This window comes from Dendropsophus ebraccatus, chromosome 10, assembly GCF_027789765.1.
Source record: "Dendropsophus ebraccatus isolate aDenEbr1 chromosome 10, aDenEbr1.pat, whole genome shotgun sequence".
NCBI classification, from domain to species: Eukaryota; Metazoa; Chordata; class Amphibia; order Anura; family Hylidae; genus Dendropsophus; species Dendropsophus ebraccatus.
This window is the reverse complement of record NC_091463.1, coordinates 43,110,988-43,128,248: the sequence shown is the minus strand read 5'-3', so window position 1 is coordinate 43,128,248 and position 17,261 is coordinate 43,110,988. Positions and strand designations below refer to the sequence as shown.

Genomic DNA, 17,261 nt, shown 5'->3' with positions numbered 1-17,261 from the left:
TTATGACCTGTTTCCTGTTTATAGTCTGTTCCTGGTTTTGGCTTCAAATCTTTGGCAGATAATCTGTCAGATAATCTTTCTGTGTAAAAGGGCTCTTAGGGTACTATTACACGGAACGATAATCGGCCGAATTGGCCCGATTTGGCCGATTATCGCTCCGTGTAATAAATGCAACGATCAACCGATGACAACGATCATCGGCTGATCGTTGATATAGTTTAGACCCTATTTCTGTCGGGCGCCGACCGCGCACCGCTGCGTGTAATAGCGGTGCGTGGCCGGCGACTAACGATATACATTACCCATCCACGTTCCAGGGCTGCTGCTGCCGTCCGCTTCTCCCGGGGTCCCGCGCGCGCTCTAGCTTCACAGAGGCCTGTCAGCTGATAGGCCGCTCAGCCAATCACAGGCCGCGGCGGTCCCGGCCTGTGATTGGCTGAGCGGCCTACCAGCTGACAGGCCGCTGTGAAGCTAGAGAGCGCGCGGGACCCCGGGAGAAGCGGACAGCAGGAGCAGCCCTGGAACGTGGATGGGTAATGTATGCCAGTTTAGCAAGGGCTGCAAGGACATCGGTAACGATGTCCTTGCAGCTCTTGTCAAACGATTATCGGGCCGTGTAATAGGCCCAGTAAACGAGCAACGATCTAGCAGATCGCTGCTCGTTTACAGGTATTATCGGGCCCTGCTCGGCCCGTGTAATACCACCCTTAGTCTCATTAGGGCTGAGCTGGGGAGGAGAGTTGTCAGTGCTGGGGATGTATGTGTGAGAAAGGGGGGTGGAATCCCGGCAGTGTAGTGTCAGGGCCGGGATGTGTGTGTTTATGGGTTCAGTAGTTTACCTTTATCAGTAGCTTGTATTTATTGCTGACAGCAGTTTAACCCTCACATTGCCTTTCTGCCGCTCATGAATACATTATCTGTGCAGGCAATGTACAGGTTAAACCTGTCTGATGCAACAAAGAAGGCTAGGTTCACACTGCGTTTTCAGCATCAGTTTAACGGATCCGTTTTTTTTAACGTCCAGAAAAATAGGGTCAGCAACGTTTTTTGGTCCGTTTTGGTCCGCCAAAAAAAAACGGATCCGTTTTTTTTTATAATGGAAGTCAATGGAAAAACGGATGCACACAAATGAATCTGTTTTTTGCAATCCGTTTTTCATGCGTTTTTTGCAAAAAACGGATGCGTTAAACGGATGCTGAAAACGCAGTGTGAACCTAGCCGAAGTGTCAGATAAGAAGAAACTCAAGGAGCCAGAGAAGTTATAGCTATTCACAGTATAGGGCCCATATTCATATAGTAAGGACCCTATTACACAAAGCGATAATCTGCTGGTAGTCAGGATGATTTGGCAGATCATCGCTCCATGTAATAATGACAACAATCATCAGCTGATTGTTGTAGTTTATTCCAGTCTAAAAATTATTGACTGAGGGCGCACATGGCTATGTTATAACGATGCTTGTCCAACAGCTGATAATTGTGTAGAAAAAAATAATAAACGTTTTACGCTTCTCTTTGGTCCCCGCAGCTGCCGCTGGAACTTCAGAGCCGGTCTCTAAAGTGACAGCCCGCTAAGCCAATCACTGGCTGAGATGGGACCGCCACAGTCACTGATAGCCTGAGCAGTCTGGCACTTTGGAAACTTGCTCTTAAGTTCCAGCGGCAGCTGTGGGGACTGGAGAGAAGCGAGAAGAACACCGGGGAGCATGGACAGGTATGTATGACTTTTATTATAATATTTATTGCACAGATATCGCTAACAGAATATATACACAGCCCTTGCTGCACAATGTAATAGGCTTAGTTACACAGCCTAATCACTAATGTAAGCAAGTGCTGATCGGTGCTCGCTTACATTAGTGATCAGGCCATGTAACAAAAGTTTCACTGTACACTATATGGGGACACAGAAGAGTGTCACCCAGGGTGAAATACTCTGCAGCATCTGTGTACACCGGGTATCTGATATCACTGCTGTATACTCTTCTATAGTCTGCAGGGTGTAATGCTCTGCAGCCTCTGTGTAGACCTGCTATCTGATATCACTGCTGTATTCTCTTCTATAGTCTGCAGGATGTAATGCTCTGCAGCCTCTGTGTAGACCTGCTATCTGATATCACTATTAATTATATTAGTAGTGTGCACTTATTTATCTTCTGTAATAATTCTGGGCTTTACCTATGTAACAGAATAGTGTTACATAGTAGAGCTAAAAATTCTTCTGCTCAACACAGTTAAAGGGGTGCTCCAGCATGGGGGCACTTTCTGGGGGGGACCGGGGAGGAGGTGGCTGACATAAAAGACGTCCACTCACCTCCCCGATTCCAGCGGCGGGTCACTCATCGCGGCACTCCGGCCCCCGGTTCCCGGCCGCTTCCTGGTGTCTGACGCCACCCGAGACGCTACGTCTCAGGGCCGCTCAGCCACTCAGTGAAGGAGGCGGGATCCGAGCGGACTTCAAACGGATCCCGCCTCCTTCACTGAGTGGCTGAGCGGCCCTAAGACGTAGCGTCTCGGGCAGCGTCAGACACCAGGAAGCGGCCGGGAACTGGGGACCGGAGCGCCGCGATGAGTGACCCGCCGCTGGAACCGGGGAGGTGGGTGGACGTCTTTTATTTCAGCCACCTCCCCCCCCAGTCCAGTCCCCCCAAAAAGTGCCCCCACACTGGATAACCCCTTTAATGCAGTCGATGCAATGCAATCGGGTTTGTGTGTTGGGCTGCTTTTCAGCCTACAGGGGGGCATGTATCTGGCTACAGGGGGGCACGTATCTGGCTACAGGGGGCTACGTATCTGGCTACAGGGGGACATGTATCAGCTTACAGGGGGAGATGTATCTGGCTACAGGGAGGCATGGATCAGCTTACAGGGCGGCATGGATCAGCTTACAGGGGGGCATGGATCAGCTTACAGGGGGCATGTATCTGGCTACAGGGGGGCATGTATCAGCTTACAGGGGGGCATGTATCTGGCTACAGGGGGACATGTATCTGGCTACAGGGGGGCACGTATCTGGCTACAGGGGGGCACGTATCTGGCTATAGGGGGGTACGTATCAGCTTACAGGGGGAGATGTATCTGGCTACAGGGGGGCATGTATCTGGCTACAGGGGGGCATGGATCAGCTTACAGGGGGGCATGGATCAGCTTACAGGGGGGTATGTATCTGGCTACAGGGGGGCATGTATCTGGCTACAGGGGGGCATGTATCAGCTTACAGGGGGGCATGTATCAGCTTACAGGGGGGCATGTATCAGCTTACAGGGGGGCATGTATCAGCTTTGGCTCCAAGGGGACATGTATCTGGCTACATGGGGAAATATGTGGCTGCATGGGGCATACCTGTCTGCAAGAGGCATATTCATCTGCAGGGGGCATATCTGGCTAATGGAATGTCCAGCTGCAGGGGCCATACCTGATTAGAGGCATATCTGGCTGCAGGGGACATATCCTGCTGTAAGGGGCATGTGGTGGCAGGGGGCATACCTGGCTAGGGACATATCTGGCTGCAAGTGGGCATACTTGGTTGTATGTGTCATACCTGACTGCACGTGGCTTAGCAGGCTACAAGAGCCTTACCTAGCTATTGGGGGGTATACCTGGCTTCTGGGGCCTTTCTGTCTAAAGGGGGCATATCTGGCTACACAAAGAATTGCATTTAGCTTCAGGGTGGGCATTATTACTGGCCACAAAGGCTGGTATTATTGGGAAGGGGGAATTAATAATTGCTACAGGGGGCATTATTACTAGGGAAAGAGGATTTATTACTGGGGAGGGGGCATTATTATTACACACTAGAAAATGTACCCGGCGCTGCCTGGGTATAAAGTGTCAGTGTGGTAATTAGATTTGTTCTAAGGTGCCCAGGAGGCCAAGCTAAAGGTATTGTTTCATCTGAGTTAATCAGTGAAATTAGTGTATACCTGTAGTGCATAGTTGGAGGGGTTCTGTATACCCACAATGTATAGTTTTTAGGGGTCTCGCATATCTGTAGTGCATAGTTGGGGCGCTGTATACCTATAGTGTATAGTTGGGGAGATCCTGTATACCTGCAGTGTATAGTTGAGGGAGGTCCTGTATACCTGCAGTGTACAGTTGGTGAAGGTCCTGTATACCTGTACTGTATAGTTCGGGGGTCCTGTATACCTGTACTATATAGTTGGTGCTGTATACCTGTAATGTATAGTTGGTGGAGGTCTTGTATACCTGTAGTTAATATTTTGAGGGTCCTGGATACCTGTAGTGTATAATTGGTGGAGGTCTTGTATACCTGTAGTATATAGCTTTGGGGTCCTGTATACCTGTAGTATAGAGTTGGTGAAGGTGCTGTATACCTGTAGTGTATAGTTTTGGGGTCCTGTATACCTGTAGTGTATAGTTTGGGGTCCTGTATAACTGTAGTATAGAGTTGGTGTAGGTCCTGTATACCTGTAGTGTATAGTTTGGGGTCCTATATACCTGTAGTATATAGTTGGTGGAGTTCTTGTATACCTGTAGTATATAGCTTTGGGGTCCTGTATACCTGTAGTATAGAGTTGGTGAAGGTGCTGTATACCTGTAGTGTATAGTTTTGGGGTCCTGTATACCTGTAGTGTATAGTTTGGGGTCCTATATACCTGTAGTATATAGTTGGTGGAGTTCTTGTATACCTGTAGTATATAGCTTTGGGGTCCTGTATACCTGTAGTATAGAGTTGGTGTAGGTCCTGTATAACTGTAGTGTATAGTTTTGGGGTCCTGTATACCTGTAGTGTATAGTTTGGGGTCCTGTATACCTGTAGAATATAGTTGGTGGAGGTCCTGTATACCTGAAGTATATAGTTGGTGGAGGTCCTGTATACCTGTAGTGTTTAGTTTTGGGGTCCTGTATACCTGTAGTGTGTAGTTTGGGGTCCTGTATACCTGTAGAATATATTTGGTGGAGGTCCTGTATACCTGAAGTATATAGTTGGTGGAGGTCCTGTATACCTGTAGTGTATAGTTTTGGGGTCCTGTATACCTGTAGTATATAGTTGGTGGAGGTCCTGTGCACCTGTAGTGTATAGTTTTGGGGTCCTGTATACCTGTAGTGTCCTGTATACCTGCAGGGTGGTATTTACCATTAGGCAACCATGGTCTGGTGCGTAGGGTAGCACCTTGCAGAGGGGCAGTACCCTCCCGTTCAGACTTGCCAGAAAATCTGGTGTCTTTTTGAGGGGGGTATGGCGGTATTGGTCAGGTCTGGTATGGCAGTGTTATTCAGTCACAGTGTGTCGGTATTGGTCATGTCTGGTATGGCGGTGTTATCCAGTCACAGTATGGCGGTATTGGTCAGGTCTGGTGTGGCGGTGTTCTCCAGTCACAATGTGGCGGTATTGGTCAGGTCTGGTATAGTGGTGTTATCCAGTCACAGTATGGCGGTATTGGTCAGGTGTGGTATGGCAGTGTTATCCAGTCACAGTATGGCGGTATTGGTCAGGTCTGGTATGGCAGTGTTATCCAGTCACAGTGTGTCGGTATTGGTCATGTCTGGTATGGCGGTGTTATCCAGTCACAGTATGGCGGTATTGGTCTGGTGTGTTATGACAGTGTTACCAAGTCACAGTATGGTAGTATTGGTCAGGTCTGGTGTGGCAGTGTTATCCAGTCACGGTATGGTGGTATTGGTCAGGTCTGGTATAGCGCTGTTATCCAGTCACAGTATGGCGGTATTAGTCAGATCTGATATGATGGTGTTATCCAGTCACAGTATGGCGGTATTGGTCAGGTCTGGTGTGGCCGTGTTACCCAGTCACAGTTTGGCGGTATTGGTCAGGTCTGGTATGGCAGTGTTATCCAGTCACAGTATGGCGGTATTGGTCAAGTCTGGCGTGGCAGTGTTACCCAGTCACAGTTTGTTATACCTGTAGTGCCCTGTATATACAGTATATGTACTGTATAGATGGAGTAGGGGGTCTACCAGTTATTACTGTGGATGTTGTGAGGCAGCTGCCCTAGCAACCAGCCATTGCTCCCTGTGAAAATGAAAGCAGTAATCCTATTGGTTGCTAAGGCTCCAACTGCCGTTTCCTCTGGGCAGCTGCAGCTAATTATATCACCTGTGTTTGCAGTGAGGAAATTTTCCCATTCATCTCTATGGGGCTCTCTTCCCCCTCCCCCTCCCCTCCTGTACATCTGGCGGGGACGGGACCTTAGCTATAACCTTCCCGGGCACCCAATGTATCTGTGTGCCAAATTTGGGGTCAAACGGTTCAGGCGTTTGGAAGTCTATTTGGGACAGACAGACAGACTTTCATTTTTATGATATAGATTACTACTGACTTTATTTATGGGTCCTACAGATCAGTCCCACAGTTATGGGGGAATCTGATCCGGGAATCAATTGCTGACAGATTTTCTACAGATCCTAAGGCTGCACTTCTGATCTCGGCCTCATTAAAGGGGTACTCAGAGCAAAATTTAATTTTAATATGTTTTTTTTAATATGTTTTATATGCCTTCTCCCTCTCTGTGCTGACACTCCTTTGCGGAGGCCCCTCCCCCCAACTAGCTCACCACGCCGTCCGGTTCCAGCGTGGTCAGCGCTCCCCCAACTACCTCTGAGCCCACTCAGACGCCCCATCCTGTGCAGGAGCGCTCACCCGCCACTCATTCCTGGCAGGGTGAGTGCTCCTGCACCTCCCCATCCAGCTGCCCGTGCTCTTAGCCGCCCGGTCCCTTACAGGAGCGCTCACCCGCCTTTCACTCCCGGTGGGGTGAGCGCTCCTGTACCTCCCCATCCAGCTGCCCCTGCTCTGAGTCGCCCGGTCGCGGTGCTGTGAGCGTTCCTGCACCTTCTCCATATGCATAAACCCGTCCCCTTTCAGATACCCACAGCGCAGGAGCAGGACCGGGCGTCCGGGTGAGCTCTGAGGCAAAGCGAGGGCAGCCTCTGTCCTGTGCCCGGTCCTGCTCCTGCACTGTGGGTATCTGAGAGGGGACAGGTTTATGCATATGGAGAAGGTGCAGGAACGCTCACAGCACCGCGACCGGGCGGGAGCGAACGGCGGTTGAGCGCTCCTGCAAGGGACCAGTCGGCTCAGAGCACGGGTGGCTGGATGGGGAGGTGCAGGAGCGCTCACCCTGCCAGGAACGAGCGGTGAGTGAGTGCTCTTGCACAGGATGGGGCGGCTGGGTGGGCTCAGAGGTAGGTGGGGGAGCGCTGACCACGCTGGAACCGGAGGGCGGGGTGAGCTAGTTGGGGGGAGGGTCCTTCGCAAAGGGTTGTCAGCACAGAGAGGGAGAAGGCAGAAGGAAGAAGGCACTGATACATCTGCATACATGCGCCCCCTGCTGGACCCGGCACTTGAGACGTGACGTCACCTTTTTTTACAGGAGGTGAGCCTGCCTGATCTACTAAGTTGAGGGAAAATAGCACCATATGTGCATTTCCCATAATTAGTGTATATTAGGGATTTGTATAACTTTTCTTTTGTAATAACATATTAAAAATAAATTTTGCCCGGAGTACCCCTTTAAGGCAACGTTTCTAACCGATCGCATCCTTGGGGGTACTCGGCTGGAGCATCTCATCACATGGGGGTACTTGGCTTGAAAAGTTTGAGAAACACTGGCCTAGAACACACAGTATCCCCTGCACTGCAGCATAAACCTGTCACTAAAGGATTGATGTGGCAGAGCTTTGTCAACTTCCACATAGTATTATTCAGTTTATATATAAGCAAAACCATGTCACAGCTCTGCCCAGGGGTCCATGATGCTGTTTAGATGGCCCTGTACAAAACCTGAGGACAGATATGGGGCTATTTTTAGAAGACATCAGCTGTGTTTTTCCTAACACTGGACAGGTTATTTTCTGATTACACATACCCTTTAAAGGGGTAATCCAGTGTGGGGGCACTTTTTGGGGGGGACCGGGGAGGAGGTGGCTGCAATAAAAGACGTCCACTCACCTCCCCGATTCCAGCGGCGGGTCACTCATCGCGGCGCTCCGGTCCCCGGTTCCCAGCCGCTTCCTGGTGTCTGACGCCGCCCGAGACGCTACGTCTCAAGTCCGTTTAAAGTCCGCTCGGATCCCGCCTCCTTCACTGAGTGGCTGAGCGGCAATGAGACGTAGCGTCTCGGGCGGCATCAGACACCAGGAAGCGGCCGGGGACCGGAGCGTCGCGATGAGTGACCCGCCGATGGAACAGGGGAGGTGAGTGGACGTCTTTTATTTTAGCCACCTCCTCCCCGGTCCCCCCCATGATGGAGCACCCCTTTAAGTGAACTTTGGATTTGCAGAGAAACATTTTTTTTTTTGCTAAGAACTACATAGGCAGAATAAAGCCAAACTCAACTATTGTGTAATTAAATTTATACCCCACTATCTCTTTCCTCACAGTTGGACATTCATATTGCTTTTCAAGGAAAGAAGGAATTCACCAAACAGTTGGAATTATGGGGTGTAAGTATGACATAACCACATATACAAGGAGAATCTCTTTTCCATGCAAATGTTGGAGAATTTCTTTTTCATGAAGCATGGATTTCTGTTTACACAACACATGGTTCACGAGTCATGACTGATGTTTTGTATTCTTCTATTGTCTCCACAGGTTATTGACACAAAAAGCTGCTTCTTAAATTTACTGCCCAGTAAAGTGGAGATCACTCTTAAGAAATTTGACTCTGTGACATGGGCCCGACTGGAGCTTAGAGTGGCCACTCCACAGATCACAGATGAAACAGAACCGAAAGAACCTGCAGCAGCCCCAGTAAAGGATATTGATGAAGAGGATGATGATGACCTAAGCTGGTCAGAAGATGAGGAGTTTTGTGATTGAAATAATGGTCATATAACTGACCTATGTTAAAGTGTAAAGTGTGTCACACAATCTGCTGACCTAATTGGCGGTGAATCTTCTCTGTGATTTGAAGTTTCTGTATCCATGGATATGAACAAGAAATGTGCGCAAGCCCAATTCTGATCCCCATCCAGAGAGGAATTCACCGCCGTGTCTATTTCTGTCTAAGTAAGAATAGCCTTTTACCTCATGTACATGTCAATTTCCTCTCTTACATGTCACATTTCCCCTCTTGGTGTTAAATTTTTACAAGTCAGTCCTGTACACTGGGTATCTAATGCATATAGTTTATCTCTATGTCTCTTCTATTGAGGACACATTTCTCTAATACTAAAGTTTTTAATACATTATATTACATTTGCGATGTGTAATGGTTTTTATGTAAAGAATAAAATCATTTCTATACGCCATACAACTTCAATAGCTGCCAGTCCAACAAACTCATTGAACTATTCCTCCCATCTTTCCTATACCTGTCCATGCTCAGTTCAGCAATGCCTCTATGACACTTGAGTTTAGAAGAAAAATACAACTTTATAACTTTGCAAACAGCAATTAGCTAAGAGACTGGTATCATTTGTTGTCCCTATGCAGCTCAGAGCAGGGGCGGATTAAGGGTACAGTGGGCCCCCTGCTAACCACGCTCCCTCTAGCCCTAGCCACGCCCCAACTAAGGAAAAATGGCAGAGCAATGTCCTCTGCAGTAAATTCTATCTATCTATCTATCTATCTATCTATCTATCTATCTATCTATCTATCTCCTTCCTTCCTATCTATCAAATCAAATCAAAAAAGCTTTCTTGGCAGGTCCAAGTTACACATTAGCATTGCCAAAGCATGTGGAAAATAGGGGATTGAGGAAATGGGATTCACCCGGGGTCGGTGTATGGGGGCTCATGATGTATCGTGATGGAGAGGAATACATTCAGGGCAGGGCAGTTTCTAGGCCATTATGGTTTCAGGACGAATCAGAAAAAAGTGCCCCCCCCCCCGACCTCAATCGCTCAATCCGCCATTATCAATAGGTGTGGGGGAGGGGGGCATGTTTCAGATTCACTATCAATCAGCTATCAATCACTGCTGAGTGAGGTATGAGGTCCAGGGGGGGACCTAGACTGCAGAGCACCCCTATCAGGAGCATGTGTCCTGGATTTCTGGGAGGACTGATGCTGCGGGACACTTAGGGCCCTATTACACCAACAGATTATCTGACAGTTTTTTTTGAGCCAAAGCCAGGAGTAGACTATAAACAGAGAACATTTCTGGCTTTGGCTTCAAAATTCCGTCAGATAATCTGTTGTTGTAATAGGGCCCATACAGAAGGAACCAGTGAGAGGAGACAGGCTCACCTGCTTCCATTCTCCCATCCTGGACTGATCTGTTTCTGTGACAACAGCTTCCTTGAATAACAACTTCAACTCCCAGAATTCCCTACACTTATGAAGCTCTCAGGGTATGCTGGGAGTTGTAGTTTGTGAGGGGTGTCTGTTCATTTGTACTTCAACTCCCAGCGTATGCTGAGGGCTGTGGACTGTCAGTAAATGCTGGGAGTTGTAGTGTTTTCAGGTGTTGCAGTTGGAGGGTCCCAGGTGCATTGATTTATGATGCTTTACACCTGAAAACAGTTGTAAATCATGGCAACAATCTACAGTAGCAAGCACAGGCCTCACTGAATTTACTTATGGTAGGTTTACAAATAGAGATTTTTCTGACAGATTATTGAAGCCAAAGCCAGGAATGGATTTATTAAGAGGAGAGATCTCAGTCTTTCTTTTATGACCTGTTCTCTGTTTATAGTCTGTTCCTGACTTTGGTTTCAAAAATCTGTCAGATAAATCTTTGTTTAAACACACCATAAGAAATTTGTGATTATCATTAAAGCGGCATCAGAGAACCTGCTCATATGCAGCAGAAGCTTAGTAACTTATGGTGTGTTTACACAGGCAGATCTATCTGACTAATTTTGGAAGCCAAAGTCAGAATTGGACTTGAAAAGACAGGGAATCTCAGTCTTTCCTTTATGACCTGCACCCTGTTTATAGTCTGTTCCTGGCTTTGGCTTCAAAAATCTGTCAGATAAATCTCTCTGTGTAAACGCACCATTAGGAGTAGATTGCTGTGCCTAATGGTGCGTTTACACAGGCAGATTTATCTGACAGATTTTGGAAGCCAAAACCAGGTATGGATTTGAAAAGAGGAGAAATGTCAGTCTTTCCTTTATGACCCGGTCCCTGTTTATGGTCTGTTCCTGGCTTTGGCTTAAATCTGTCAGATAACTCTGCCTGTGTAAACGCACCACAACATTCCTCTTCTCCTCCACATTCTTTATTAATTCCCTAATTGCTCTTATGCAAATCTGCTGCCTAAGAGCATTTGGGGTGTCACTAGGGATGAGCGAACCGAACCGTTATGAACCAGATTCGTTACAAACTTTGCAAAAAGTTCAGGTCGGTACCGAACCGAACTTTCAAAAAGTTCGTGACGAAGTTCGTTAAAACCACAATGGCGTCGCAAAACTGTATTGTTTTCACAGAATGGAAGAGGATATAAGGAATTATTACTCCTATAATCCCTTTTATCCTTTTATTATGTGAATATCAAGGTGTGTGACGTCACTACAGGAACAGGAAGTGCCTGAGCGTCCATGCTCTTTCTCATTGTGTGTCTAGACTGCAGAGAGAGAGAGAGGAGCTCCGTGCTAGTTAGGGAGGGAAAGCACATAGATAGATAGGCAAACAAGTAGATATTTACAGAGAGGTAGAGAGAGGGAGAGATAGGCAGAGATAGGAAGTAAAAAGCTTGTGATATCCAGAAAATAGTCAAACCGATATATCACAAAATATCTTTATTACATGCTCGAAATAGTATAAAGAACAACTTGTTTATTAATGATATTGAGAATGGAATTAACAGCAATGTTTCTATCTTTGCAGATGACACCAAGCTTTGTAGTACAGTACAGTCTATGGAGGATGTGCAGATATTACAGGATGACTTAGACTCACTGAGTGTTTGGGCGTCCACTTGGCAAATGAGGTTCAATGTGGATAAATGTAAAGTTATGCACCTGGGTACTAATAACCCGCATGCATCATATGTCCTGGGGGGAGTTACTCTGGGAGAGTCACTGATAGAGAAGGATCTGGGTGTACTTGTAGATAATAGACTGCAGAACAGCACACAATGTCAGTCAGTGGATTCTAAGGCCAGCAGGATATTGTCATGCATTAAAACAGGCATGGACTCTCGGGACAGGGATATAATATTACCGCTTTATAAAGCTTTGGTGCGTCCTCATCTGGAGTATGCCGTCCAGTTTTGGAACCCGATTCATAAAAAGGATGTTCTAGAGCTGGAGAGGGTACAAAGACGGGCAACTAAACTAATAAGGGGAATGGAGCATCTTAGTTATGAGGAGAGATTAAAAGAATTACATTTGTTTAGTCTGGAGAAGAGACGTTTAAGGGGAGATATGATTAACTTATTTAAATATATAAATGGCCCCTACAAGAGATATGGGGAAAAGATGTTCCAGGTAAAACCCCCTCAAAGGACAAGAGGGCACTGCCTCCGCCTGGAGAAAAAAAGGTTCAATCTCCGGAGACGACAAGTCTTCTTTACCATGAGAACTGTGAATCTGTGGAACAGTCTACCACAGGATCTGGTCACAGCAAAAACAGTAGAGGGCTTCAAAACAGGGCTAGACAAGTTCTTAGACCAAAATAATATAAATGCATATGTATAGAACCTATCACCCCTCTCCCTTCCCTGTATCCATCCCCTCCTTGGTTGAACTTGATGGACATGTGTCTTTTTTCAACCGTATTAACTATGTAACTAGATAGTGGTTGGGGGGGGGGGGGCAGAGGCTGTGTGACCACTAATCACAATCATTTATGCCAACAACAACCTCAGTATAAGAGGGAGTGCAAGGCCGCCCACAATTTATTCTTTAACGTCAAGCCAGATGTTCGTCTCCCTGCCCAGGCTCAACAGGGCCCTCTTGGCCTCTTGGTGGTGGAGTCATGGTGCGTGCCTCCGTCAGATGAGGTTCTTTATTCTCTTCATCCGATGAGGCCTCTGCTGTTTGTTGAGCTTCTTCATCTCTGCTGAAAAATGAACAGTGGACAAAATCTGTTATTACAAACATGTTTGCAACATTCTAACAATTCTCAAGAACCAATATGCATCCAATGCAGGATTTTACTTAGGCTTTTTGTGTCCTTTTTTATCCAGTATGTCCAATGTGTTAGCCTTACCTTTGTGCATAATCTAGACTATTGATCAACATTCACACACTGCTCCCCAAAAATGATGCTCAGGGAAAATAATATGTCTGCAAAGAAATAGTAATTTATTCTCACATCTTGCGCTAATTAGCCCTTGGCTCCCTAAAAATCTCACTTGAGAAATGAGTGGGACATTGTTAGGTCATATGTAATCATTGGGGCACATTTGTCGCCATTTATCCTGTCCGTGCTTTGTACAGTAGCTAAATCGAACTCCAGTTAGGTCTTACATCATCGACTTATTAAAAATTTTTAGTATCCAGTTAGGGCACGCTACATTTATAAAGAATATTGAGTGTACAGCAGGTGGAGCATTATTGTTAGTAACTTTATTATTATCCAGTTCCAGAAATATATAGGTCCCCCTGCAGGAAGCTCGATGTATATAATCTCTGTCTACGTAACACATGTCTATATGTCTGCACACATAACAGACTGAACTAATACTGACATCATCCGATCCTAGCATGGACAGATGCAATTAAGACACACACTTACTGGCGCCGTCTGCTGGCATTCAAAATGAAACGCAGCATTGGGGCAAAACGCAAAGAGTTCTTCTTGTGAGGCCCCACGCCTCATCAACTGCCGTCGCTCCCTGATGAATCTGTCCCTCACACTGGACCACCTGGTCTCCACATGTTTGGCTGAAAGCAAAAAACATACAGACATTAGTAATATATGAGCGTCAGGTGACCATAACAGTAGAGTTTCTTGTTTGACATAGTGGGTAAATAACTTACCAATGATCAACTTCTGTAATCTACTATGCTTGTCGCAATCTGGGTACACAGTCCGGGTACCCTCCCTCCATGCGGCACTCCGCCTTAGCCGGCTTGTGTACCCAGGCGCTGGGCCGCCCCATAGCAGTGGCCGAGCATGGACCTTAATAAAAAGATAAATAAATAATATAAACCTCTTGCAAACAATGCTCGCTTGGTATGGTAATAGCTAGTCGAGGCTTTTTTCTTGTTAGAGGCAAGGTTGCTGACTAAATATGACGTCACTTATGTGGGTGGGTTATGGAGCTTCCCGTGCTGCTAATTCCCTCCCTCCTCCCTCTCCCTCCATGATGTCCGCTGCCGGCCCATATCATATACACAGTACACAACAACTCCCATCATGTGGTCATAGTATAAGCCTCAAATATTTCAAACATAACGTAATAGTGAATTCGACACCACAATCCGGAGGGGGGATGGGGGAGCGGGGAGTGAGTTAGCTGCACGGGCAGCTCGCTAACACAAACTATAAGTCACACCCTCGTTTCTCAGCAACATGTGATCAAACAAAGAAAATTCCTCGAAGAGATATTACACAAACATAGCTAATCAAACATAATTAGCGGCACATTGGCTACAATTGGAAATACATTGCATTATGTTTCACACAGACACATAGCCTAAGGGTATAAACACACACACCGTATACACAGCCTATTTACTGCTGCGATACGCAGCAAATACGCAACAAATATGCAGCAAATACGCAGCAGATTAGATCTAAATAACTGAACACAGCATCAACTCTGCGCCACCAAATCTGCTGCAGATCTGCTGCGTATTTGCTGCGTATCTGCTGCGTATATACACCGGTGTGTGTGTTTGTACCCTAACAAATATAAATGTATAGTGCGATTTAGAGCTAACCCTTATGGGCAAGCCATAGGAATTATACACATTCGTAGGGACCTGAACTACTATCAGCAATGTATGGTGACCAAAGTAGTCACACAGGGCAATAGGTGGGGGCAAAAATCCATAATAAACATTTAGCTTCGTCATAAATAAAGATCATTCATGACTAACTTGTAATTGATAAATTAGAAAGGAAAGAGCCTTTAACAACACATATATAAACTAAAGCAATGTAAAGTACCGGGACAAAATGTAAGCATTATTGAGAACAGATATCTGATATATTCGAAGACCAGACCTGTACATTTAATTTTGACACTAACTCTAAAAAATACATCAAGTGACTGTCACACACATCGCTTCTCAGACTCACAATGATAAGCCAAAAAGCGGTAAGCTGTTAGAACTCCACCTATGTCAACATTTATGAACTTATTAATGGCAAGGCGTTATCAAATACTTACTTGTAAGATTAGTCCATAAACGTCGATGAGTGATTTATCGATAACCATATCTGCCTCCATCGATTTGCCTTCACAGTTCTAAATAAGCTAATTGAGTGAATTGCGTTCACTCTTCAGATGTGAAAATACAGAAAATGGCGAAATAACCTTGGCATATACACACAGGAACAAAAAAATGATACATTTGTTATTTTGTTTCTCAAAACAATCACGTGACCCCCTAGATGCAATTGTATCATGGCCAGTGAACCTGCTATGTAGGAGTAAGTAGATTTAGTTTGTCAGAACTTTGTAAGCCGAGGAACAAAAATAGAAATATAATCATCACTAGCAGTAGTGGATTATAATAGGGGCGTTTTGGGCGGCAGCCCGGGGCCCTGAGCTTCTGGGGTGCCCATGACCACCCAAAAAGACTTCTACTTTCAATGGTGTACTGTCTCCTGGCTACACTTCTGCCATGATTTGCAAAAAATCACTGTTTTTTTATGGCAATTTTGCACAGATCAGGACATCATGACATTATCTATCCTGTACTATGAACGCCAGGCTAGTGCTCCCATAGTTACAGTGGGGTGGGGGGCCCAGGCTTGGTGAACAGCCCGGGGCCTATGGTAAAGTTAATCCGCCCCTGATCACTAGTAGTCTGTTTTTAAAGGGTAACTGTCATGTTTTTTTTTATTGCAGAAATCAGTAGTATAAGCGATTTTAAGAAACTCTGTAATAGGTTTCATCAGCCAAAAAAGCCTCCTTCTGTACTCAAGAATCAATCTCCCAGCCTCCCCCCCTGACTTCTTATCTGTGCATTATCAGGCAAACACATCTTCACTACAGAGAAGCCAGTGAAGACGGGCTCTGCTCTCTCCATTGTAAGCCTATGAAAGGGGGAGGGGCCGAGGGAGATGAGAGAGCAGGAAGAGGTGACATGAAGGTCAGCTGTTTGTAGACTCTCTGGGCAGCTAAACCGCAGGATTCAGGGGTCAGAAAGGTCAGTGCTTATCTATGAACCTACTGAGAGAAGATTGCAGGGTGTTGTGCTGTGCAGAAATCCTCCGTGCTCAGTCACTCCTAACAGCCCCTCTCCTCTCCATAGCCACATAATGGAGACAGAAATCCTGCTTCATTTGATGTGAGGGGGGAGGCTGGGAGATTGCTTTTTCAGTCCAGAAGGAAACTCTTTTAGTACATTAAACCTATTACAGAGTTTCTTAAAATCGCTTGAACTGTTGATATTTAATGTTTTCAAAAAAATGACCCTGAAATGACAGTTACGCTTTAATTATACTGGCCTGTTATCGATCAACTGCTGCCTCCTCCTCAAGTAGCCTCTCCTCAATAATACTGGACTGGAATCAATCAACTGCTGCCTCCTCCTGCTGCTCAACTTGTCTCTTCTCAACAATACTGGCCTGGGTGCAATCAAGTGCTGCCGCATCCTCCTTGTTAACTTTTTTTCCAATTTTTTTTTCACTATTTTGACACTTTTATTCACTATATTTTAATAATTTTATTCCTATTATTATTATTATTATTATTATTTTTATGTACCGCGCCGGTGCTGGGAAGATATCCCGTTGGAGACAGGCGCATCCACATGCGTGATTCATCCGGGCCACCGCCAATCCCCCCGGAGATCAAGATTTAAGTATAAGTCTATGCACAAGCCTGAAGGACAGAAATGGCTGCACATCGCACCCATGGTTGACACGAAAGTTTGTTCAGCTACATTAAAAACTAGCAGATGTTATTATATAATTTGATCAAACCAAATTGCCTCATTGATTGCCTCAAGACTAAATTTAGATGTTGACCCCTCTCTATGGAGAGAAGTCAAAAACCCAGGTAGAGGATGGTTTCAAAATATATCTAGAGTTGTAACCTGCAGTATTACCAACTCGTCACTTATAAATCACGGACACAGATAAGACATTGTATCGTGATTATAAGCCTGGATAAAATGGCCCAAGTTTTATTATGGTAATCACATTTTATAGACAGAATATGAGGCGGTACTACTCATTCATATGAAATATGTAACATCCAATACAGG

At 45.8% G+C, this 17,261-nt stretch overlaps 1 protein-coding gene across 3 annotated transcripts in view; it reads left to right on the top strand.

Annotated features, from left to right (window-relative positions):
- Nucleotides 1-9,182, top strand: part of ITGB1BP2 (integrin subunit beta 1 binding protein 2) — a 31,454-nt gene extending 22,272 nt beyond the window's left edge. For all 3 annotated transcript variants that reach the window (XM_069986247.1, XM_069986245.1, XM_069986246.1), the window contains 2 exons: nucleotides 8,362-8,424; nucleotides 8,576-9,182. In XM_069986247.1, the coding sequence (XP_069842348.1) occupies nucleotides 8,362-8,424; nucleotides 8,576-8,803 (291 nt within the window). In that variant the 3' untranslated portion in view covers nucleotides 8,804-9,182. The remainder of the gene's footprint in view (nucleotides 1-8,361; nucleotides 8,425-8,575) is intronic.
- Nucleotides 9,183-17,261: the final 8,079 nt, after the last annotated feature.